This window comes from Phoxinus phoxinus (assembly GCF_949152265.1).
Source record: "Phoxinus phoxinus genome assembly, chromosome: 4".
In the NCBI taxonomy this organism is placed as follows: domain Eukaryota; kingdom Metazoa; phylum Chordata; class Actinopteri; order Cypriniformes; family Leuciscidae; genus Phoxinus; species Phoxinus phoxinus.
The window spans coordinates 31,060,438-31,085,373 of NC_136879.1; the positions used below are offsets into that span (position 1 = coordinate 31,060,438).

Genomic DNA, 24,936 nt, shown 5'->3' on the forward strand with positions numbered 1-24,936 from the left:
GCGGAAAAACTAATTTAGAGGTCTTTAGAATCGTGCGGCAAGTATGTCCCGTTATAAAAGCAACTATAGGGCTGAGCATCTCCACAAACTCAGAAAATAACCAAAACAATCAAAGGCTAAATAAACTCCTGAACTAAATCTGAACTAAATATTTCAACAGTTATATAGGCTAGTAGTAATGATATTATGAATTTCTTCACTGAGAAAATTGAAAGCATTAGAAATTACAATTTGACAACGTTTAATGATCCAGCCTCAATTATTTATCACCCCTCAAGAACAATTGCAGTGCTTTACAACTATAGGACAGGAAGAGCTAAATAAACGTTTCACTGCATCTAAACCATCAACATGTTTTTTTGTATATCCAATACCCACTAAATTACTGAAAGAGTTGTTACCTGTAGCAGAAGAGCTTCTTCTCGATATTAATTCGTCTCTGGGTGCCGAGACCATTCGAGCTGGCCGTTATTGAGCCTCTCATTAAGAAACCACAACTAGATCCAAATGAATTGTCAAATTACAGACCCATTTCAAATCTTCCATTTATGACAGGATTCAGGCCCCTTCATAGCACAGAAACTGTACTTGTTAAAATTACAAATGACTTACTTCTAGCTTCTTATCAATGCTGCATCTCAGTTTACTTGCTAGTGCTGCATTCGACACCATTCTCTTCTATAAGACTGAGCTATTACTAATTCGTCCAAAAACCTGTACACAGAATCTCTTAGAATACAATTTGCATCTAGAAGGATGTACTGTTACTTCATCCTCTAGTTAAAGACCTGGGTGTTACATCAAATTGTCTTTCGAAAATCATATTTAATGTTACAAAAACAGCATTTTCCTCAGAAACATTGCTATACGGAACATACTATCTGTTTCTGATGCAGAAACGCTATTCATGCATTCATGACCTCTAGACTGGATTATTGTAATGCTTTAGGTGGTTGTCCTGCATCCTCAATAAACAAGCTATGGTAAGTCCAAAATGCTGCTGCTTGAGTTCTTACTTTTGGACTTTTGGTAGATTTCTAAGTCCACTTAGACAGGGAGACCTTTTTCGCATTTGGCTTCTAAACTCTGGAATAGCCTTCCTGATAATGTTCAAAGCTCAGACACACCAGTTTAAATCTTTAATGACACATTTCTTTAACCAAGCATTCACATAATGCATCTCATAACATTGTACTCCAGTTATATCAGATCAAAAGCACATGACTTTGTTTGAAATGTTATGAACAGCAGCTACGCTAATTATTTTCCATTTGCTTTTCTGTTTTATCTCAGGATGCCCATCAGGTAACTAAAGATTACGCAAGCTCCAGTTTGGATCCAGCCTCTTACGAAGACTTCAGATGCTCCAACACCTGTGAAGAGATGATGCCAGCTCCTACGAGGACTTCAGATGATGCAAACTTTGAATCAACATACACAACTGCAAAATATTCCATATATTGTATTAATTATGATCAAAACTTGTAATAACTGCTTTAAAGCTACAATATGTATTTTTTTTGCAGCTAGGGGTCACTAACCACAAAGGCATAGGTTGATGACGCAGTAAATAAGCAGAATCATGGATCTTGTCGTCATGCCGATGGATCTAATAATGTTTATGGATGAGTGAATACATTCATGTTTTTTAACATGTGGTATGAAGCAGGGCACGATTGCTAATGAGAGATAGATATCAGCGCCACACGCGAGTCCCGCGGATATTAGCCACACGCGAGTCCCGCGATATTAGGACTGAGGACATTTCAGTCTACCAAACTCATACAGGTCAGTTTATTTGACGAATTAAACTTGTGAGGTAACGCAGCGCTGTTTCACTTGTTACACTATCATACTAAACCGCATTTGAGTGTGTTGAGAGTTATAATGTTATCCTATGTGTTAGTTTGTTTGCTATATGAGACTAGCAGTAAGCTAGATCCACATTAGAATAATATACTGAGCAAATTCTAACATGTCATCATGTTGAGCTATAGGCTGATTGATTAGTTTTATGTACATTTGCTCACCTGTATAATAAAGTACATGTAAGAGCGATATCTCTGTCAAGTCGTGAAGCTCTGTCAAGTTTAAGTTTGTCATGGACATGGAGCTCTTGGCATCTCGAAAACCACACGCCAATATTGATCCTCATTTTAGTTCTCATTTTGTCCCAAAGTCTGCTTGCCATGATCCATAATGTTTGAACGAAACAACAACAGTGTGCCGCTAGACGTTACGCACTATGCAGTAGTCCACGTCTGTCGCCATGGTTACTAAGGCAGTAGGATACAAGCGGAATAACAAGCGGATATTACGTCATTGACAGGCGACAAGTGACAAAGGGACGGGCACTATTTAATATTTGTGAATTTCTCTGAATTTACAAATTCTTGGATATTGATTTTAGGATAATGTACACAATTGAAAAATATATATAACACTGTGCAAGTGGTTTTGGGATATTTTGATTGTAATGTAGAAATATGCATTTTCTGTAAAGGTGCTTTGAAACAAGATGTATTGTGAAAAGCGTTACACATAAATGTGAATTGAATTTAACTTAATTGAAATCAACCTTGACCAATTGAACAAGGAGATGGAACTGCAATTTTAAATCTTTCAAATAATATACAATTTAAGAGATTATTCTTGAATTTACCAAAGTTTAAATGGAGAAGGTTACTTTAAAAACTATTTAACATTATACATTCCATTTTTATGTTAAATACACTATTTATTCAATGAAATTGCTCTATAGTCCATGTCCATACAACATTTCATGCAATTCCATTAGAAGTAACTGTAATTAAATGAAAGAAATATCCCTTACTTTCCTCTTCCAAGGGAAAAGTAATTCAATTACTCTTTGTACAGATGCTCACATATTTTTGCTTCCATTGAAGCTCAACATCCACTTTGGATCATTCTTAAATCCTGCTGGAGAACATGAAACAAAATGTCAACATGTAAACACTAAACAGTAAAGTGAAGGCACAGGTCTTATATTTTTCATAGAAGTTACTGCCCTGGGCAAGAAACTGTTTTTGTGTCTGGATTTTCATGTTTTAATAATAATAATAATAATAATTCGTTACATTTATATAGCGCTTTATCTGAGACCTCAAAGCGCTTTACATAGAAGGGGGGGAATCTCCTCAACCCCCACCAATGTGCAGCATCCACCTGGATGATGCGACGGCAGCCATATTGCGCCAGAACGCCCACCACACACCAGCTTACTGGTGGAGAGGAGACAGTGATGAAGCCAATTAGTATATATAGGAGGATGATTAGGAGGCCATGATGGACAGCGGCCAAGGGGCAAATTTGGCCAGGACACCGGGGTTACACCCCTACTCTTTTTCGAAGGACATCCTGGGATTTTTAATGACCACAGAGAGTCAGGACCTCGGTTTAACGTCTCATCCGAAGGATGTTTTGACAGCTCTGAAAAGCAAGGCGGAGATTGATTGATTTGATTAATACATTGAGAAATGATTTATTGGGTAGATAACTTCTATTTAATAAAATATAAATCAATCAATCCTACATTGTAAAAAAAAATATCGAAGTTGTAAATTAAATAATAATAATAATAATCCTTAGAAAAACAATAGGGCCAAACAAGCTGGCCTGGGATCATGACAAATCTTTATCAGGGCTTGGGCCCTAATAAAGATTAGTCATGATCCAAGGCCAGCCTGTGCTCCCCTGTCTTGTGTGAGGACTTTTGTGCTATTTCCTGTCTTGTGCCATGTCTTGTAGTTCTTTGTAGTTTTTTTTTTTTTCATGTTGATTAATCTCCCCAGGTGTGGCTTGTTAGTTCTTGGTCAGCCTTATGTGTTCCCATGACAATTAGCCACTCTGTCTATAAAGCATGAAACAGTAGATGTGGGCATACCAATATGTAGAGTAGAGGTTAAAACCATCATAAAGCAACATTTACTTAAAAAATGGCAGGAATATTGGAACACAGCGGATACAGGACATCATTTATACAGTATTCAAAATCAAGTAGTCACAAGCATGAGGAAGGGCAGAAGCCCAAGGGAGGAGATGTTAGTTTCACGTCTTAGGTCACAACATTGTAGGAAAACACCCTACTGGATTATGCACTTATTGTAATGTACAAGAGACAGTGGAGCATATTGTTAGACTGCAAAAAATATGAAGAAGATAGGGCAGAATTGAAGACGCAAATGGGTGAACAAAGCATTACACTTGAGCATTTATTAGGGAAAACATCTGAGAAAATACACAAATTATTAATTTTGTTTTTGAAAAACACTGGGTTAAGTGAAAGAATTAAAAAAATTATTATTATTATTTTATTTTTTATCTCCTTTGGCGTCATTATAATGCCCACACTCCAGTCTAGTAGGTGGTGGTAATGCACTTTTGAGATGAGTTGCCAACCGCCATTAAAACTTGAAAGAAGAAGAAGAAGCCACTCTGTTATCACTGTTAACACTGTTATCTTGTTAACCTTGTATTCACTTTACACCAGTGTTTCTCTTGTCTAGCGTAGCCAATGTATGGTTGTATCGTGTGCGTTTGTTGTAGCTTCTTGTTCATGTGCCTGGATTTATCTTGTCCCTCGTTTGGTATTATTTCAGTTGTCCTGTTTCAATAAATATTTTCTGCACTTGGATCCAACGCCTCTTGTCTGCATAGCCACGTTGCAAGATTATTGGAGAACATCTTACAAGTCTTTCTACTTCAGAATTTCACTTTGAATTAAATGTGCTACTTGCTGTTGCTTTGTGAAATTTACTAGCAATTTCTTGAGGGAAATTTGTTTCCACACCAAATGCGTTTCAGTGTACAGTAAAACAAAACATGTAAATCCCCTCCGCTATTCATACGTTTAAGAGAAGGGAAACAAGATAAGCCATTTTCCCAAATGTTTAATCATTGGAAACTGTTTTGCTCCCAGCCTGTTTTCTCACAATGATTTTCGTGATTACACGAGTCAGAGGAAAAGCGATTTGCACGCTAACTTATTCCCATAACCTTCACACTTCCCTTCATCTACGCCACAAAAAAAAGTTGAAATCATAATAATAAATTATAAGATGGCCAGTTGTTTATATCATAATTATAGAAGTATATGATTATTATGTCTCAATAAAGTTCACACATTTGGTCCCCTTTCTTGACAACCTAACCATCGGAGCAGCACAGAGTCACATGAACAGGACACACATACAGGCCTTCAGCAATTAGAGCCAGTGGTAAATGGTGTCAGCAGAGTCCCGTCAACCTGTTCTGCGCTAATGAGACGTTTGTCCCTCTTTTAGGCATGTGGTAATTAAAAGCTGGTTGTTTTCCAGTTTTTCAGGCCACATTCTCCACACCACCATCTGTCAAAAATATACTTTGCCGTTTCTTTCACACTGCCTCTTTTTTTCTGTTTTCTAATTGGATAGGAGAACAATTTGTACATTTGTGCTTTTTAACATCTCCATTCTCCACGCCTGCCTTATTTAGTTTCAGTTTTGCATTTGCTGTTGCCTTAGATTATATTTGATTATATAAGGCAATTGTGCAATTAGTGTCATGCACATGTAAACATCACGTGCAGTTAAACCTGTCGAGCAACAGGTAGCCTTTTTCATTCACTGATAGCATTGCATCCTTTTCCTCTTTTATTTGGGAGACGGGCTTTTTCACCTTTAATGGACAGCATAATGGTGGAGAGAAGGGATCAAGACCAGGACAAGGCCTTGAGGACTCAAACTCATGTTATTTTAGATGCAGCATTTGTCAGAGCACTTCTCACAGTTCCCTTACCTCTATTTTATTCATGACTGTGTCTTTTATATCACTATTGATTTTAACCTTATTTTGCAATGCAAGTAAAATATTTTCTGAATGCTATACGTAAATAGCTAGAAGAATAACAAAGTGCAGTAAATTGTGAAGCTATTTGCGCTACAAACCAGTGTGTTTATTATTACGATAATAAGTTAAAATAATATAACAATTATCAGTTTACAATGTAGTGCAGCATAATGGACTGTATTTGTACAGGTAAAATAACTGGAAGTGAAATGGTAAGATGAATATTTTACTGGAAGTAAAATGACACCAAAAGCCTTTTCACACTTCGCCCACTCTTACGTTAAATCTAAGATGGCATTTAATCTCAGAACATTGGCAAAATACCCAGGTAGACCATAATTAGTTGTTTGTCATTGTGACTCGACAGGTTTACCTTCTACACCTTAAAAAAATCCCCTTGAGAGTGGCATCGGTTAAATCGGTTTAAACCATCGGTTAAAATAAATGTTATCATGTTTTGTTCGAGCTTTGGAATATCCCAAGAAAACAAAAACATTTGCACAAAAGACCTTTGACCATAATTTCTGCATTCCAACATAATGGTCAATGTCTGAAAGACAGGAAATATGTCCTTTCCCCTTGGCCTGGTGCCTCAATAACACGCTTTCACTTTCACAATTTTAACGATTTTATTTCAAGCACATTCTTTTTGTGTTGATAATTCGCTTAAATGGGATTCGTAGAATATATAGTGTTTTCTTAGTCTCCAGTCTCTGTATATATTGCCTACCATGCATTGTATTATGGTAATGACCTTTGTGGTGTGTCCTGTTTAGCATCTATCAATCATCCAAACTACTTTCATTTCCAAGCTTAGGTGAAAACAGAAAGAGGTATGGGTTACAGGAATGAAACTGGATGGAAAGAACAGAAGAGTTTTCAACAGGTAAACTGTCCCTAGTTCCAAACAATGGCTGATTCTTTGTGCAATTAGATTAAAGTTTCATTTCATGTTTTGCGGGCTGAACTAGTAGCTCTATGTTCAACAAGGCCATTGTAGTAGTTTCATTGAATTACTGAGTTGTTGTAAGGATCTACTTTGTCTCCATGAGACAAATCCCTGTGTCATACACTTAGTGAATTATTTACTATGTCGTTTTTATGTAATGACTCACGTCTGGCTGAAAAGTAAATAATTTAATGCCAAGTTTGACAGTTTAAGGAAATGAGGATTGAGAGATCTTATAGAAAACAGGTTGTTTAATAATACTTTGTTAAATAATACATGACTGCAGTTATGCACAAAAGCATTTTTAATCATATAATAATACATAACTACAGTTATGCACAATAAGTATTTTTAATCATACATAATAACTAGCCTAGTTTTCTATTAACCGCAAAACTAGCCAAATATCACATTAAAACTCCACAGGCTACATCACATCACATGCATCACTAGCTTACCTTAAAAGGCCAATTTTATACTAATGAAATATTAGTATTACATTTAATATTATAAACACATTTAAAACAGGCAAATAAAGGCAAATAAATCAAACTAAATAATTACATCATTTTTATTTTCATGCATAATCAGGGGCGTAACCTATATGCTTAAATATAATTGTCAATTTAAATATAAAATACATTGTTCAGAAGTTGTATTTAAAGACATTCGGGTTTTTGTCCTTAAAACGCTCTTTTGTTTGTGGGACTAATTTCTTGCGCATCTCATCCCACGCCTCCGTTGCTGATTCCAAATCGTCATTTTAGAGCTAGTAACGGAGACTTGACCCATGCACTAATGCAGTTATTAGAGAGAGAGAGAGAGAGAGAGAGAGAGAGAGAGAGAGAGAGAGAGAGAGAGAGAGTGAATTACCTCAGTCTGTGCATCTCTAAACAATGTTCGGCAGCAGTGTCTCTTCTAGTAGCGGAACTGTAAGTTTATCTGCTTCAAGAACAGCACCGTTATAACAATGTAAGAAATGTGCACTTAACTATTTCCCTAATAAAATCGTCAGAGCAGCGCTGACAACACGTTTCTGTCAGAGTGTGTGTGCATCTGAGTGGGGGAGAGAGCGTGAGAAAGAGTATTTCAATAAACCATAATTTTGTGGCAAAAAAAACATGGGAATAATTTGTTTGTTTTTTATTGTTCACTATATTTATTTGCTCGGTCAGTGTCATTGTGGGTTTTAGTTCTGTGGGCTGAAAGGACCTTTGAAATAACTGAAATCATTTGGCGAAGTGATATGGAACTGTAATGTGGTCAAGACCGGTCTAGAACTATACTTTAGCCGTGCGTTTCCCTGAATATATAATATAATATTATATAATATATATCTGGACTTTCTCCCATAATCCTGGGATTTTCCTGATGGTCATAATAATGACTCTTTATCTCGTGGTACTGTATGACGCACGTTTGACGAACCATTTCGCATTCAAAACAGTTAGTAAGGCAATACGTCAGGATCAATGTAAACAAAGGATGTGATTTTGAGAGCATTGCTTTTCTTTCAGATAAATATCTAGAACAAACAGACTGAGCAATGCAGACCTTCTGGAAGCACTGTGTGGGTGTTGCCAGCATTTTCTATTATTTATATCTGTTGTAAGAAAGAAAGTTTTGTGTATGGTATATGGCACAAGTGTTAAGTATAGAATACAAAGGAATATAGAGATTAATTGCTCATTAATGCCAATATAATTAGTGTGTTTAAAAATTTTAATGAGTAAAGAAGCCTTCACTCTTAAAGGGATAGTTCACCCAAAAATGGCATTAATTACTCATCCTCATGTCGTTCCAATCCCGTAGGACTTTCATTCATCTTTGGAACACAAATGAAGATATTTTCCATGAAATCTGAGAGATTTCTGGTCCTCCATTTACAGGCAACTACCACTTTGATGCTTCAAAAAGTTCGTAAAGAGATCATAAAACTAATCCATATGAATCGAGCGGTTTAGTCCAAATTTTCTGAAGAGACTCGATCACTTTATATGATGAACAGATTGAATTTAGGCTTTTATTTGCACATTCATGACAGAATTTTCACAGAAACTATCCCTTTAAAAATAAAGGTTCTTTATGGGCATCGATGGTACCATAAAGAACCATGAAACCAAAAGGTTCTGTTGAAAAAAGTTCTTTGGATTATTAAACTGTTCTTCACACTAAGAAAGAAAAAAATGTTCTTTTAAGATCTGTTTACTTAATGGTTCTTTGTTGGAACAAAAATGGTTCTTCAATGGCATCACTGCGAAAACCTCCCTCTGGAACCTTTATTTTGATAAATGTAGCCCCATGTGGAGTGAGATTGCACATTTAAAGATGACAGGCAGAAATATACTCTGAGTCAGTGTGGTCCGATGAGGTTTTAATGGAGTTTCCAAAGCTGAACTCTTCTTCCCAATTGTTTGGGTTTTGAGAACAAACCACAAATGTGAGGAAATTGCTCTACACCTGTGAACCCTGAAGGAGGTGAAACGTCTTTTCTTTTCTCTCTTTTTTTTAAAAGGAGTGTACAACCATTTATAGTAATCCTCTTCTCTATTATACCAGAACAAATATGTTGACTTGGAAAGCTATTATTGTTGCACTGCGAGGGACAATCGGCTGACTGTGGTAAACATGAATTGCTTAATTTAGTGAGTAATTAGACTTGTTTGGATAGGCTATATGCCAGAGTCTGAAGGTGGTTAACCTGCATCACAAGGTCTGTGACATCATTGATGTTTCCCTCTACAACCTGTGTATTTACAAATATTCCACTTGGCACATTCCACATTTAATGAATGTTTGGACAACAGGATTTTTAATCAAATATTAACCAACTCCTGTTTTAAAATCAGTTAGGGACTGTTTTTCAATTTTAACACTGTTATAGCCTATATTAATGCAAAATATGAATATGAAAATAGCTTGTGCATGTGTCCTCATGAAAATATGCAAAAACATCCCCACATCCCCATGCGACGTAATATCCCAAGCACAAACTGGTCAGTTGACATTTTATTGACATGCTGACTTTTTTCAGCGAGTGAATTCTTAACATAAGATTCCCCAGTATATTTTTACTTTAGCAATAAGTTCTTGAAGCAACTATAATGCAACATGAAATGTCATTGTTTGGAATTAAAATCTCAGTTTACAAATTCCCTTTGCAAAACTTTCCAGGAGACTTTTAGTCTTTAGTGTGTGTACAAAGGAATTAAATTAGGCCTCTAATCATATCACTGGTGATAATAATGGCTTCCAACGGGAATGTATACTTATTTAAGTCCACCGGGAATGAACTTTACAACTGCCAACTTCACAACTGTAAAACTGAATTTTACCTGAGGAAATGCAATAATGAAGTTTTATTAGAGCATATAGGGCTTACACAAATGTAATAAAATGAATAGCTTTTAAAAGATTAAGCTCTACTGCAGAACCCAGATCGAATATGAAAATAGCAAATGTATTCCTTCAAGACCTCACAACTAGCCTTTGTTTTGCTTAAACCAACAACACATGTCAAAACTCATTATTACGAGCAATAACAATTCCTTATAAGCATGCAGTGAAAAGCATGCCAAGAGGTACTAATTGTCTCTCTCGTTCAGAAATTGCTATAATAGTAAATTCAGTTCTTCAAAACTGTTACGGCAACTTTCCATAGTCAAAGCTTCTATTATGTAAGTATTTATGTTTGAGGTCATCATTTTGTCCATTACTAGAAATTATGAGTGGGCTTGTGTTTGCGCCTTTTTTTGGTCAAAAAGTTGTTGTTGTTGTTGTTGTTCTCTTCCTTTACATTTTGATCTTTTAAACATATGTGACCGCACCTGGCAGTTGTTGTATTTTTATGCTCCAGTCTTGATAACTACAAAATGTCTTTAAATGTCTAAGACAGCGGATGATTCTGATTTGCCAAATTCAGTCAAATTCTTTAAATACTATATATATTTTGGGATGAATGTCATGGTAGGTGGCAGAGTTTCTTGTCCACACATGTCATCCCTTCAATGTTTGCATGTGGATATGAGATTTCAGAAACGAAATAATGTGCTCCTTTCTGTCGAAATAGTTTGATCATAATACATTTCTAGTGATATATTTAAGTTTGCCTTGCCTGACACCATTTTGGCTATTTTTTAAAACATAAGCCTAGAGTTAACTGTCTGCAGCAGGTTGTTTCATTCAATAAACATACCCACATGACTAGATGATGATCTTGTGCTGAACAAGTATCCTTTCATGATCTGTAGGCTAGTCCAGAGTTTCCTCAGTATTTTGTCTTTAAAGCAACTACAGCAACAGACCAAGCTCGCAAATCAGCAGTCACACATTCTTGTGTGCAGTAGTCTTGTTTGATAACTAACGCAAACAGGCAAAAGTACAAAAGACTCTAGCGCCATCCAGTGTATTAAAAAGATTCTGTCGACATCCAGTGTATAAGAAAATGCCAGAGCCATTTTGCCCTCAAATTGTTTATTAATTGTACGGAGACCGACTGAGATACAATTTTACAACTATGTGTGATCGTTCGAGGGTGACAAAAATAATCTAAAATCTGATATAAAAAATAATGCATTGAGATTAGCATAAATACAAATAAATGAATAGGCTAAATAAAAACAAACAAACGTGCTATTTGTTATAAATTAGGCTAAATGTGATTATTATGAACAAACACATGCTACTACAAATATACGTGTTTGTTCATAATAATCTTGAGCGCCATTGTGTGTGATGAGAAATCAAACTCATTTCAGCTAATCAACTCTTTTGAACAATATCGCAGGAACCAGTTCAAAAAACTGATTCATTTCCTACGTGACGTGATTACGCCATCACGCATAAACTACACACACTCACTACACAATAGACACTTATTTATTTATTTTTATTTCTGTTTTCTTTTAATGCTATTATGAATGTAGTAGATAATAGTTGAATACATTGTGATCTCTATGTGTATGTTGTTATTGTTCTGTTATGCAATAAAAAAAGCTCTTAACGCATTATAGTCCTTCACGTCTATTGCAAACTCAAAATTCTATACACATAACACATTATAGACTTCTATAATTCAATGTTAGGCTGCATAGATTAGGTCAGTCGGAACCAGAATACTGATCCACTTGTTACATCATAAGAAGGATGGCGTACGCTAATATTAGTCTTTCTGTTTATCCGGAGGATTAGCGCAGTCCGCCGGATCCAGGCCGCATCCAGATCTGATGAAGGACCTGTGCCTGGACACGACGACAATGCAGTCCTGAAGTGTCAACTAGTCTCTCCCCTGTGAAGACATCCTTCCCTTTACCTCTGTACAGATAAAACATTGTCGGGATAATTCCGGTTCACGTGGCTACACGGAAGCGATAAATATTTCTTTAATATAATTTTTTTAAGGCCAGACAAGTAATTTGTTGAGGGTCGGTTAGAAGGACTACATGCCTGCGCACATATATTTTCAAACGCGCATACCTATAGACTAAACACGTGATGCGCATGTGCACGCCGTCTGCGTTTTTCGCGGGTTCCCGTTTTTGAGGTTTGCACAGAGATAAAAAAATTTGCAAAAAATTTCAAGGCTTGCACCTTGGAATCTATTTCAGGGTTTGCGTTCTCGAGCCATCAGCCACTGTTTTGTGCGGATGAGCGGGCCGGAGCACGTTGAGTGTTTTCGGTTAGAAGAACGGTGCCATGTAAGCGGACCCTAAGTTAATGACTAATGATCTTTGCAACGGAAGTGAATATATCAATATCAATATATCAAGCTGGACAATAACTTTATTCTAGAGCTGCTGTAAAGCCAAAAAAATTTATGTTACTGTAATTTCCTATTATCACTAAATCTGCTTTGAAACAATCTATATTGTTAAAAGAGCTACATAAATGAAGGTGACTTGACATAATAAATACATATTTTATAGCCTATGTCATGACCCAAATTTGCTGTCTTTGCACTTGATCACTTTTTTACTTACATGATGTTATTTTTTTCCTACTTTGCAAGTCAATGGGGTCCATCGACTCGACTGTCTGGTTACCGACATTCTTCAAAATATCTTCATGTGTGTTCAGCAGAAGAAAGAAATTCCTACAGGTTTGAAACAACTTGAGGGTGAGTAAATGATGACAGACTTTTTGTGAATCATTCCTTTAATAATCTAATTCATGGAATTATTAAATAATAACCCCATAAAAAATAACAACACAAGTATGCCACTAGGCCCTTCTGTGCCAATTCTGAAGGGGTCATCTTACAAGGGTTTTAATCTTTTTACTTCAGAATAAAAATGATAACTTTTACTCCACACATCTAAAAACATGTAGGCCTATGTGTCCACAAATCCCATTAACAAATAGACACAAAAAACTTTGATATTCAATGTTATAATCACATTTTTTTAGAGACCCAAAATTAGATAGCCAAATTAACCTCAAAACTGTTTCGTCTGACTAAATCTCACAAATGTTGATATTAAGATGAAATGAGAACATTGAAATGTGGGCCCCATGGCCAAACCAGTTGAAACCACTGTCCTACAAAATCGGGTCACGTCAGTTCCTGAACGCGATCAATGACGGGATAGGCGCTTTAGCCTCAAAAGACCCCTCCCCTCCGCTTCGGTGGTCAGTAGGCTAGTGTGTGTAGTAGGCTGAATCCCAATTCTCTGTCTTACCCCTTCGTCTTACCCCTACCTACCCCTTCGTCTTACCCCTAGCCCTTGTCCCTCGAAACCGAGTGGTAAGCGCTAGGGGTGAAAACATACCCATTACTGAACGCTTCGGTGGTCAGTAGTGTGTGTTGTAGCCTACTGCGCTTTACCATTTTTAGACCTGGGACAATCTTGCACTAACTTCCTGTTGCCTGCACGCGCTGTCAGTGACCCAAGACCAGACCACATTTGGACAGGCCCACTGCTGTTTATTACGTTTTAGTTTTATTTTCAAGAATATATTTATTGTCACTTCCTGCGTCCGAATTCAGTTGCAACAATGTATCTCTTAAACATATAAGCTACAAAAAATTGTTTTGTCTACAAAAGTTTTTGCACGTTTAAATGTTGTTCTTTTTCTACTTTCTACTTCCTAAGTGTCGATAAAATATGAATATCACGCCGTAAAAATACTTTAAGTAGCCTACTTTTTTATTTATAACATTTTTGCATTTTGTTCTTGCTCATTAAGTCGTTCGAACAGAAACGGTTCTCAGTTCAATCACTGTTACCGATTCAGTCCAATTCATAAATTGAATCATTCAACCGCTCAGACGTGTATTCATTGAAAAGATTCGACTCAAAAGAATCGGATTTCGTGTATAGTGGGCGTTGCAATCTGTGTACACAGAGTGTGAATTATTCTGAGCAAGCACAAGAAACAGCAGCGGCGCGTGCAAACACCCCGTTAACATTTAGCAACAAATACATAATATCGTGACTTCTTAGTTTCCGCTCTCATTTATCTGGATATGGGATAAATGTTTAAAAGCTGTCGACATAACGATATAAAATGGGTTCGACGAGCTCCACCCTTTTAAAAATCCCGAACGTCGAGGAGTTGGTGCAAGAAACGGGCTGTGAGTTAGTTGTGTTTTATTACTGGCGTTTGGTTGTTGTCGCGAACGAGTAAACAACGATATAAAAGAAAAATTGTATCTGCACATTTGTTGCCATTTATACTAGTAACTTTACTAACATTCAGGTACAAGTTCGCTAAGATAAAAGTATCTCAAAGTTTGCGTTTAAATTCTGGTGCATGTGCAAAAATTGACAGTGACAGGTGATAGCTCATGACATGAGACTTTACTTCACACAGTTGCAAACCACTGATAAACAAATACACTGGGTATTGCACAAATAGTGTGTATGTCCAGCAATTTAGAAATAAAAATGCACCAATGAATGTCAGTGAGGTTTGTTATAGAGGAGAATTGATTAAATGGAAGATGACCCGCCCATTATTCAAGATGGCCGCCAGGGTGCAGCCACAGTGTTTGGCAGGTCCTGTGTGTCTGCCACAAAAGTATATCAAAAACCCTTGGATTTTGCCATACTTGTCTGGTCTTCTTCTGTCCTTCTACCTCCTCTTGAGTTTAACGTGTCCAAGGAAAATGGATAACTTAACTCTCTATCCAGCAAAGAGTAGCCAACATCTTCTGTATGCAAGAATCCTGGATTGTGGAGATGCTAGGCCGCCCCCAGGTAAATTTGATCAAACAGCATCTAGATCATTCCCTGGGGTTGTGAATCTTTTGATGATAATACTTCTGGCTGGTGATGTTGAGCAAAACCCTGGACCTGTTTTAAGTCCTGTGCTACAGCTACACCCTGCGTTAACACCACCTCTGCTACCTGGGCTACAACAGCTCTCTGGGCTAATACCATCACTGCTACCTGGATTACAGCAGCTACCTGGACTAATTCCACCATTGCTACCAGGGCTTCAGCAGCTTCCTGGGCTAATTCCACCTCTGCTACCTGGGCTACAGCAGCTTCCTGGACTAATACCACCATTGCTACCGGGGCTTCAGCAGCTTCCTGGGCTAATTCCATCTCTGCTACCGGGGCTACAGCAGCTTCCTGGGTTAATTCCACCTCTGCTACCTGGGCTACAGCAGCTTCCTGGGCTAATACCACCATTGCTACCGGGGCTTCAGCAGCTTCCTGGGCTAATTCCACCTCTGCTACCGGGGCTACAGCAGCTTCCTGGGCTAACGCCACCACTGCTGGACCCTATTACAACTAAGACCAGTATGTCACCACAACCCATCACACGCATGCGTACACAGAGGAACCCTGTATTTAAAAAACATCGATCGTGTAAGTTATTTCAGACTTTTAATCAAGCCAGAACTATATGGGATCCACAGTGTAAAAACAAAGGGCTTTTAGGTGGCCATCTGAACATACGCAGTATGGCCCCTAAGAGGGAGCAATTGGAGCATCTTCTCATTAACTCAAATGTAGATTTTTTGGGACTTTCAGAAACTTGGCTTAAACCATCTTCCCCACAAGCAGTGGTATCATTACAAGGTTACAATATATTTAGAAAGGATAGGCTTCAAGGAAAGGGGGGAGGGGTGTTACTGTATATGAAGGACTCTTTAAAATGTACACAAATAATTTGGCCTAATGAAATCCCAATTGAATGTGTTGGAGTTAAAGTGTCACTCTCAGCAGAAATGTCATTTACTGTTTTATGTCTTTATCGCCCACCTTCAGCAAAAGTAGATTTTTATGATCAATTTAAGGCACTTTTGAGTTGTTGTGACTTTAATAATGAGGTTATTCTAATGGGAGACTTAAACGTAAATTGGGACAACAAAAGTGACAGAAAGAAACTGAAAGAAATTACAGATAATTTTGGACTAACACAAATGATCAGTGATCCCACTAGAATAACAAATCGTTCTAAAACTCTAATAGACCTGGTGTTCTCTAACAAACCAGATAGAATGTTAAAAACATACAATTTCTTGACTGGCTTGTCTGACCACAATGCCATATTCTTCTCTAGAAAGCTGACTAAAAAACGATTGAGAAGTGTCAGTAAAAGCACTAATATTAAGCAAACATTTATTCCAAAGAGCCAAGAACAACTTTTAACTGTAGCTCTAAATAATTTTGATTGGTCTAGCATACTATCTTGTGATGACACTAACAAATGTTGTGATCTACTATACTCCTCTATTAAAGGGGTTCTGTCTCAGTTTCAGAAAGCAGGCCATTTAAAGAAAAGAGTTTATTCCTTGCCTTGGATCAATAGTGAGTGTAAACAGCTTATGACACTCAGAGACAAATTACTTAAAAAATCATTACGATCTGGATTAACTACTGATCGATTACATTTTGTAACTGCAAGGAATAAAGTCACACAAACTTTGAGAATGGCAAAAGCTAATTTTTTCATGACTGTAATTAATGGTGCCAAAGGAAATTGTAAGCTAATTTGGGAAAATATTAACAAACTCCTTGGTAAAAATAGGCACAATGTTGATAAAGACCTTGAACTCAAATTTGCCAATGAATTGGTATCAGAGCCTCTCAGCCTAGCAACTAAATTAAATTATTATTTCCAAAGTACCATTGATGAGATTGCACAACTGTTTTCTAATTCTTGTGACTCTCAACAAAATACTGGTAACACCGACCACCATATGGATGCCTCAACTCAAAATTCAAAGTTTAATATTCAAATAATTACAGAAAATGAAGTAGAAAACATAATCTCTAAATTGAAAAGTTCTAAAGCAAGGGATGTGTTTGGATTTGATACCAATCTTCTGAAGCATTATACATCTTGTATCTTGGTGCCTGTGACCCATCTTATTAATTTATCAATCACGCAGGCAGTCGTCCCTTTGAGTTGGAAGGTGGCAAATGTCATTCCAATATATAAATCGGGTGATAAATTAGACCCTGCTAATTATCGACCTATTAGCATACTCCCTATCTTCTCAAAGATAGCAGAAAAGTGGGTCGCTAACTCTATTATTGCACACCTTAATGATTCCAATCCGGGTTTGCACCCTATGCAATTCGGATTTCGATCTCTTCACTCAACTGAAACGGCTGTCTGTGTTTTTGTTGAGAAGGTGAAGTCTTATTTAGATAAAAACAGTTGTGTTGCGGCTGTTTTTGTTGACTTTAAGCGTGCGTTTGATACTGTGAATCACCTTAAGCTCTTGTCTAGACTGTCAACATTTAACTTTAGCAATCAAACCATTAAATGGATACAGTCTTATTTATTAGATAGAAATCAATGCGTGCAAATAAAGAATAGTAAGTCACCCTATGTTCTCTATACGCATGGTGTCCCTCAGGGATCAATTTTAGGTCCCCTGCTATTTTCACTTTATGTAAATAACTTGCCCAATGTGTGCAAAAATGTGGACACAATTATGTATGCAGACGATACGGTAATTTTTACACAAGCCAAAAGGGCTGATGATGCAGCCCATCAGCTTACATTAGCCTTAAATGACTTACAAAAATGGCTGAATGATTCATGCTTGTGCCTTAATGTAAAAAAGACCGTATCAATGTTTTTTAGTAAACCTAAAACAACCGTGGCCGCAGTGAAAGTTTGCTTGGGGGGACAAGAATTGATTAATGTTGAGGAATTTAAGTATTTGGGAGTGCTAATAGACTCGAAATTATCTTTTAAAAAACACGTTAAAAAAGTAGTGAAAATTGTAAATGTTAATATACGGAACTTTAGACATATTCGTACATCATTAACGGATACGGCAGCGATTACATTCCTGCACTCTATGATACTGGCTCATATTGAGTACTGTATCACAAGTTGGTCCTATACGAGTCATGCTGCTATTGGGCCAATTGAAGTATGCTACAAAAGAGCATTGAAAATATTAGATAAGAAACCTTCGTCATATCACCATTGTCAAATTTTAGATAAATATAAGCTTTTAAATTTTGCTAATTTCAAATTATTTAAATCAGCCTGTCTAATCTACAAGGTTATACATGGTCTGGCGCCTCCACCATTGAGTGATTTTATTAAACAAAAGTCTAGCAGTGCTGCCGGGTCTCGAGTGACTAGATCCACTATGAGAGGTGATTGTGACTTGGCATTTAGGCGGACCGCCTTTTCACAGAACGTCCTGTCATATCAGGGAGTGAGTTTCTGGAATAGTATTCCACTGTTAATGAGGGAAAGCACAAGTCTTCCTACCTTTAGGAGTAATTTAAAAGTGTGGCTGAGGGACACACAAACATGTAATCATGTTTAGTTAATTATTATATATCAAACGTAAAACAGAGTAAATGCATTACAAGGGGGACACAATTATCAGTGTAATACGGGTTGTGCTATAAGAGTCAGTATAACATGGGTTGTGCAATAGGGGTTAGTGCAATGCGGGTCAGTGCAATATAGAATGGTGTAATATGGGTCAGTGCAATATTAGGTCAGTCAGGGCATGTGCAAAATTGTGGTTTGTGCAATACAGTCGATGATTTTCTTTTTTCTATATGTCTTTTGTTGTCCACTCTTGTTGTTATTGTTTGTTTTAACATGATGTGATCACTGTTCTTGTCGTTGTCTCTCTGTACATAGTTTGTATATAGTGTATTTGTATGTATGTATTCATTTGTGTGTAACACCAACCTGCCAGGGGGTCTGCAGATGGAAATTAGCCTAAGGCTATAATCTGACATATTTACATTTGTGAAAATGTTCATTAATATGTATTGTCCCTTTTTGTTTTGTTTTTCAAAATAAAATTAATAATAATAATAATAATAATAATAAAATTAATAATAATAAAAAATGGTCAATTCAATTTGTATGCGGTCCATTGGAGTTGATGCACTCGTTTGTTATTTGTTGAGTCATGATGCTACAGGGCTTCAGTGAAACATAAGTTTTAATATGTGATTTCTCTTTTCCAGTCTCACCTGCCCACATTATTCGTCTGTATGATCGCTTCAAAGTTCTGGATAAAGAAGGACGAGGTCATCTCTGGTGAGCCTGATGTTTAGACTGATGTCTTATCCATGACACTACCTCAGTTAAAGGAGAACTCCGGTCAATTTTAACATTGAGCTCAATTTTTAGTAAATTTGGAGTGATGTCAATACAGAGAACAACGACAAAAATCGGTGTTGCCTACACTGTGTTATCCTATTTTTAAAATTTGCATCCTATTGACTTGAATGGGGCAAGTTTTAAACCTGCTTTTAGCCTCTTAACATCCTTAATGTTTCATTACAAGTGCCCAGCCATGTTGAGTGATTCCTTCAGAGTGAACACGAGTGAATCTGACTGCAGTAGATGTGAAAGATATGAATAAAAATTATGTTATATCAGCCAGCGCACATACCTGTATTTAGTTCCTGTTTTCGGTCGAAGTCCAAAGTAGTCGATTGCCGAGTTGAAGCGCATAGGTTTAGTTACTTAGATCACGCGCGTGAACTCGACAATCGACTACTTTGGACTTCGACCGAAAACAGGAACTAAATACAGGTATGTGCGCTGGCTGATATAACATCATTTTTATTCATATCTTTCACATCTACTGCAGTCAGATTCACTCGTGTTCACTCTGAAGGAATCACTCAACATGGCTGGGCACTTGTAATGAAACATTAAGGATGTTAAGAGGCTAAAAGCAGGTTTAAAACTTGCCCCATTCAAGTCAATAGGATGCAAATTTTAAAAATAGGATAACACAGTGTAGGCAACACCGATTTTTGTCGTTGTTCTCTGTATTGACAGCACTCCAAATTTACTAAAAATTGAGCTCAATGTTAAAATTGACCGGAGTTCTCCTTTAAGATTTCACTTTTTTTTATAAAATATTTCCCCGTTCCTCCTGTCTTCCTGTCTCGTTCTCACATAGTCCTCAGGATTTTGGAGCCATAAAGGAGCTGGCAATGAACCCCATAAGAGACAGAATAATAAGTGCCTTCTTCTCCCCAGGGTGAGCGAATCTTGGCTTAAGCTACAAAGTAATATTTTAGAGGATTGCAAATAATTGATAAGAGCAAATAATGCAAAAGAAGTGCTGCTTCAGGGTGTAAAATCTCGGTGCTCTTTGGTTGTATGGGATACACAATCTAATAACTTAGGAACTCCAAGGCACTCGAAATAAGTAGAAAAAAGTTAAAAAGACTTTATTTCATTGATGGCTTAAACATTAAAATTGGTGACAGATCCACCTACGCGTTGCAGCTTTACATGCCTTCGTGACGAAGGATCTGTCACCAATTTAACATTTAAGTCTTTACTGTTAGAATCTAACATTAAACACTCACTGTCTAACACAAGGCCCAAACTGTTAAAGTATTTTTTTTCATGCTGACCTATTATTGTGGTAGGCTATAATTTATTTCAGATATCACCACCCTTAAAAAACTTATAAAAACGAAACAAACTGTGATTAGTCGATTTGCCTTTTGTTTAGACTATTAAATCTAGTTTGTTATCTGGAAATCAGTTCTGAAAGACGGCATACACAGAGATGGGCACAAATACATCAAAAAGTATTTAATTACAAATACTTATTCATCAAATGTAAGAGTATATGATATCAGAATATCATCGTTTAGTGTAGAAGATGCGCTTTTAGGCCACATGTTGCTGCATACTGTCATAAAAAAATATTTTTCCTGCCACTGGGTGGCAAATTCCAAGAGTCCGAATGTCGTGTGCAGTGAAAATGCAGATTTACTTTAATTTAAGACACGACAGACTATTTACACGAATATTCTCCAAGGTGGTCATTTTGACATCATTTTGTGTGTATCTGGCTGTTCCCCTGCCAAACAGTAGTTCATCAACCACTCAAATATCAGCAACACACTCACATAAACATGTAGGCCTACACGTTGTTTTAATATTACCATTATTAATGATTTACATCATCCGCCCGCAACACACACAATTAATCAGAATGTTATTTTTAATTACTTGACCCGCCAGCGGATTCGACTGTGATCCTCACTTCACTAGACAGCACACGTCACTCTTTAGCTAGCAAGTCAATTCACAAGTTCTAGCTATTGGCACAGTTGCACCAATCTTCTGGTATATCTGATGGTATATTTTACTAGATAGGCTACTTTACTTAAAGCAGTTTGACGTCTTGACGTCTAATTGCGTCTGACCTTGTTCACAATGAGCGAGCTGGACCTTTTTCACAGACTGTAATGGCGCATTTTAACGGTCATCAGCATCATAAATCCTGCAAAGTTTTTTATATATACTTTTTTTTATGTATGTACATATAACACTATATTTGTATTATATACAAAAAAAACTAGTTAACGCTGCTTTGAGGGTGTTTCTAATACATCGGCTGTGACAGTAAAGTTGACATCTTTCTCTCTTCTGACTGCCATTATCAATCTCTCTTTATTTTTTTTTACTCTTTTTGAAAGTTGTGAAAACGCTGTTGTGGCGTTTTTCTTTTGCTATTTGAGCAAATCGGAACACAAAAAGCATAATAATAATATTTTATTTTATGTAGTCTCTCATGCAGTGCTATATAAGTTTACCCAACTATGCCGCCTTCCACTTCTGAGAAGCCCGAAATGTGAACAGGGCCAATAGGATGCGTCACGTCACGTGATTTTCGTGCATCTAGCCAAAAACTGTGATAGGCAATTTGGTAGTCCTATTCGTATTGTATATGTCTATGATTCTATTAAGCCTGGTGATGGTAGTTAATATATGCAAAATTAAATGATACATTTAAAGCTACACTGTGTATGAATTACTCCCATTTAGCAGTGAAATTGTATATGACTACCAACTGAATATTACATTCTAGCCCCTCCCATTCCGAGGGCGTTTTAACTCCTACGGTGGCCGTATTATTTCAAATCTGCCGGCAGTCGCGAGTAATCTCCCCCCTCGCATTCGTCACGGTGCCACTGAGTGTAAAAACGCAAAAGGCGAAGCTTGAATTTCGAGGAATGTCCCTCTTCGGCTAATGTATTTTCAAGATGGAGGCGCAAAATGGCTTCAGCCATTCGAGTAGCTCACTCGTATGTATTATAAATAGCAGATTCTACGCTTACGAGAATACTTGATTAGTTGGTAGAAGTAATTATACATTAATGAGCACATATGATTTTGAAAGAACAAAGTGGTTTTTGCCAAGAATCAACTTAAAAAATTACACCGTGTAGCTTTAAATAAGTATTTTAAATACAAATTACAGTCCCTCAAATTATTTAATTACAAATTACATTTCATTTATTTTGGTTTAGGAAATTACAAAATACTCAAAAGTAATTAAATACGTATTTCAAATACATGTAATTAAAATACTGCCCATCTCTGGACATGTGTAAAAATACATTTCTCAAAAAGCTCTTTTACAGTTACCAACATCATGAACAATGATTGTATCTTGTTGATATAAATAATTATATCATTCTCAGAAAGGAAACAGTGGACTTTTACACTTTTGTGAAGATCATGGCGCATTTCCGGCCTGTTGACAAGGACCGACCCAAAGACCCCAATTCTCCTGAACCCATTAATAGCCGGAGCAACAAACTCAAATGTATGTTTGCTTTCGCTTTTACCTGGTAGATTAACCACATCCTCTCAGTAATGGAACGGATGATGTTACTATAGAGATAATGTACATTCAGATGGCCAATAATGGAGATATATCATCATGAAAGGCTTGATTTTATGATAATGACCATCTGACAGTGCAACATCCTGCTCATTACACTCCTGTTCACCAAATAAATAAATACATTGATTTGAGTTGAAATGATCTTCTCATTCCTTTCAATCTCACCTGGTTCTTCATTCCTGTAGTTGCGTTTCAGTTGTATGACCAGGACAAGGATGGCAAGATTTCCAGAGATGAGCTTTTAAAGGTCAGTAGTTTCTTCATTCTGCTGTCTTCTCACAAACTGAATATGACTGACAGCTGACTGATTGACAGGTTCTCCGGGACATGCTGGGGATGCAGGTGACAGAGGAGCAGCTGGAGAGCATAGCAGACCGCACTATTCAGGAGGCAGATCTAGACCGTGATGACGCAATATCTTTTGAGGAGTTTCGTAAGGTATCGGCTAAAATTCTGCATTCACGGCTTTTGAAAGCGGCAATGGAATATGATTGCTAATACTGTTTATTTTTTTGTATCAGTCTTTAGAGAAAGTCAACATCGATCACAAGATGAGCATCCGCTTCTTGCGCTAGACTAGAGCATCATGGGAAGGCTTCTATACCAACCATGCACGCCTCTACATCCATGTCTCAGAAAATAGAAGGAATATCTCAAGACTCTGGACAGGATGACGGGGTCAGCCTTTATATGTCTTACAGGACTTTAATGCACTGGTAATGTCTGCACTAAAACTGCACATTGACAAATGATTTACACTAGCGTTCAAAAGTTTGGATCAGCAACGTTATGTTTTGCTAGGGACTGTAGGTGGCGCCAAGTGCTTATTGTTGTTTATTCATGTCAGCAATACACTACTGTTTAAAAGTTTGGACTTTAGAAAGAAATTAATACTTTTATTTAGCCAGGATACCTTAAATTGACCAGAAGTGACAGTAAAGACATTTGTAATGTTACAAAAGATTTCTATTTCAAATAAATGTGATTCTTTTTCAATTTCTATTCACAAAAGAATCCTGAAAAATGATTTGAGCAGCAAATCATCATATTAGAAAGATTTCAGAAGGATTATGTGATACTGAAGACTGGAGTAATGATGCTGATTTCAGTTTTGCCATTAATAAATGACGTTTTAAAATATATAAAAAAATAGAAACCGTTACTTTAAGTGGTAATAATATTTCACATTATTATTGTTTTTACTGTAATTTTGTTACAAAATAAATGCAGCCAGCTTGGTAAGCATAAGACTTATTTCAAAACCTTAGTGACCACAGACTTTTGAATGGTAGTGTATTTTACATTCTGAATCTTAAAAAAAGTTACTGAATTGATTATTCATTTTGTTATGTAATTATAACTTGCAGGTTTTCCTATGAAAGAGTTCATAATAACATTCATAATGCCCAGTGTTAAATTGTCAAACATTACCGTGTGTGTGAGAGTGTGTGTGAGAGTAAAGTATGACCATCCCAAGGTAAGATTTCACAAGTTTGAAGGTTTATTAGATGCAAATGCTTTAATCTCAAAGTTTTCTAGATTCCTGGTGGCATGATGATGTTATACATTTTTAAAAGTTTGATAACTGGATTTGTTTTTCTGGTATTGAAGTCTCAAAATATGTCTTAATTCTTTCAATGCTACATGGATACCTCAGCTTACTGCACTTATGCATGCTGTGCCAAAACCAGTTAAAAAAAGTATTTTTTCATCTCTGTATTAAATGTAACTAACTTTATAAGAATTATATTAAAGCAATTTGCATAAGATTCAAAGTATTGTTTGATATATTTTTGGACAGAAGCTTTTAAAAATGGGTGAGCTCTTCTTGTGGCACAAACACAATTTGTTAAACAGTGAGCATTTTGCAACAGAAATTCATTTTGAAATGTGTTAAGTTATGGCATAATTTCTTTTTTAATATATCTGAACAACACTAACCTTATATAAAAGTAAAGTGAAAAGTTCAGCCGTGTTTTGCTACGGACTGTAGGTGGCGCCAAGTGCTTATTGTTGATTCATG

The 24,936-nt window shown here is 36.7% G+C and overlaps 1 protein-coding gene across 1 annotated transcript; it reads left to right on the forward strand.

Annotated features, from left to right (window-relative positions):
* The first annotated feature begins 14,107 nt into the window (after positions 1 to 14,107).
* On the forward strand, positions 14,108 to 24,399 carry chp2 (calcineurin-like EF-hand protein 2). The gene is made up of 7 exons (XM_079611358.1): positions 14,108 to 14,369; positions 19,210 to 19,282; positions 20,160 to 20,240; positions 22,708 to 22,832; positions 23,099 to 23,160; positions 23,229 to 23,351; positions 23,435 to 24,399. Exons 1-7 carry the CDS (start codon positions 14,303 to 14,305, stop codon positions 23,486 to 23,488), a joined length of 585 nt encoding a protein of 194 aa, XP_079467484.1. The 5' UTR covers positions 14,108 to 14,302; the 3' UTR covers positions 23,489 to 24,399.
* The last annotated feature ends 537 nt before the right edge of the window (positions 24,400 to 24,936 follow it).

Coding starts and splice junctions, on each gene's coding strand:
- chp2 (XM_079611358.1), top strand. CDS start 14,303: ATGGGTTCGACGAGCTCCACCCTTTTAAAAATCCCGAACGTCGAGGAG. Junction 14,370..19,209: donor GTTGGTGCAAGAAACGGGCT/GTGAGTTAGTTG, acceptor TCTCTTTTCCAG/TCTCACCTGCCCACATTATT. Junction 23,352..23,434: donor CTTTTGAGGAGTTTCGTAAG/GTATCGGCTAAA, acceptor TTTTTGTATCAG/TCTTTAGAGAAAGTCAACAT.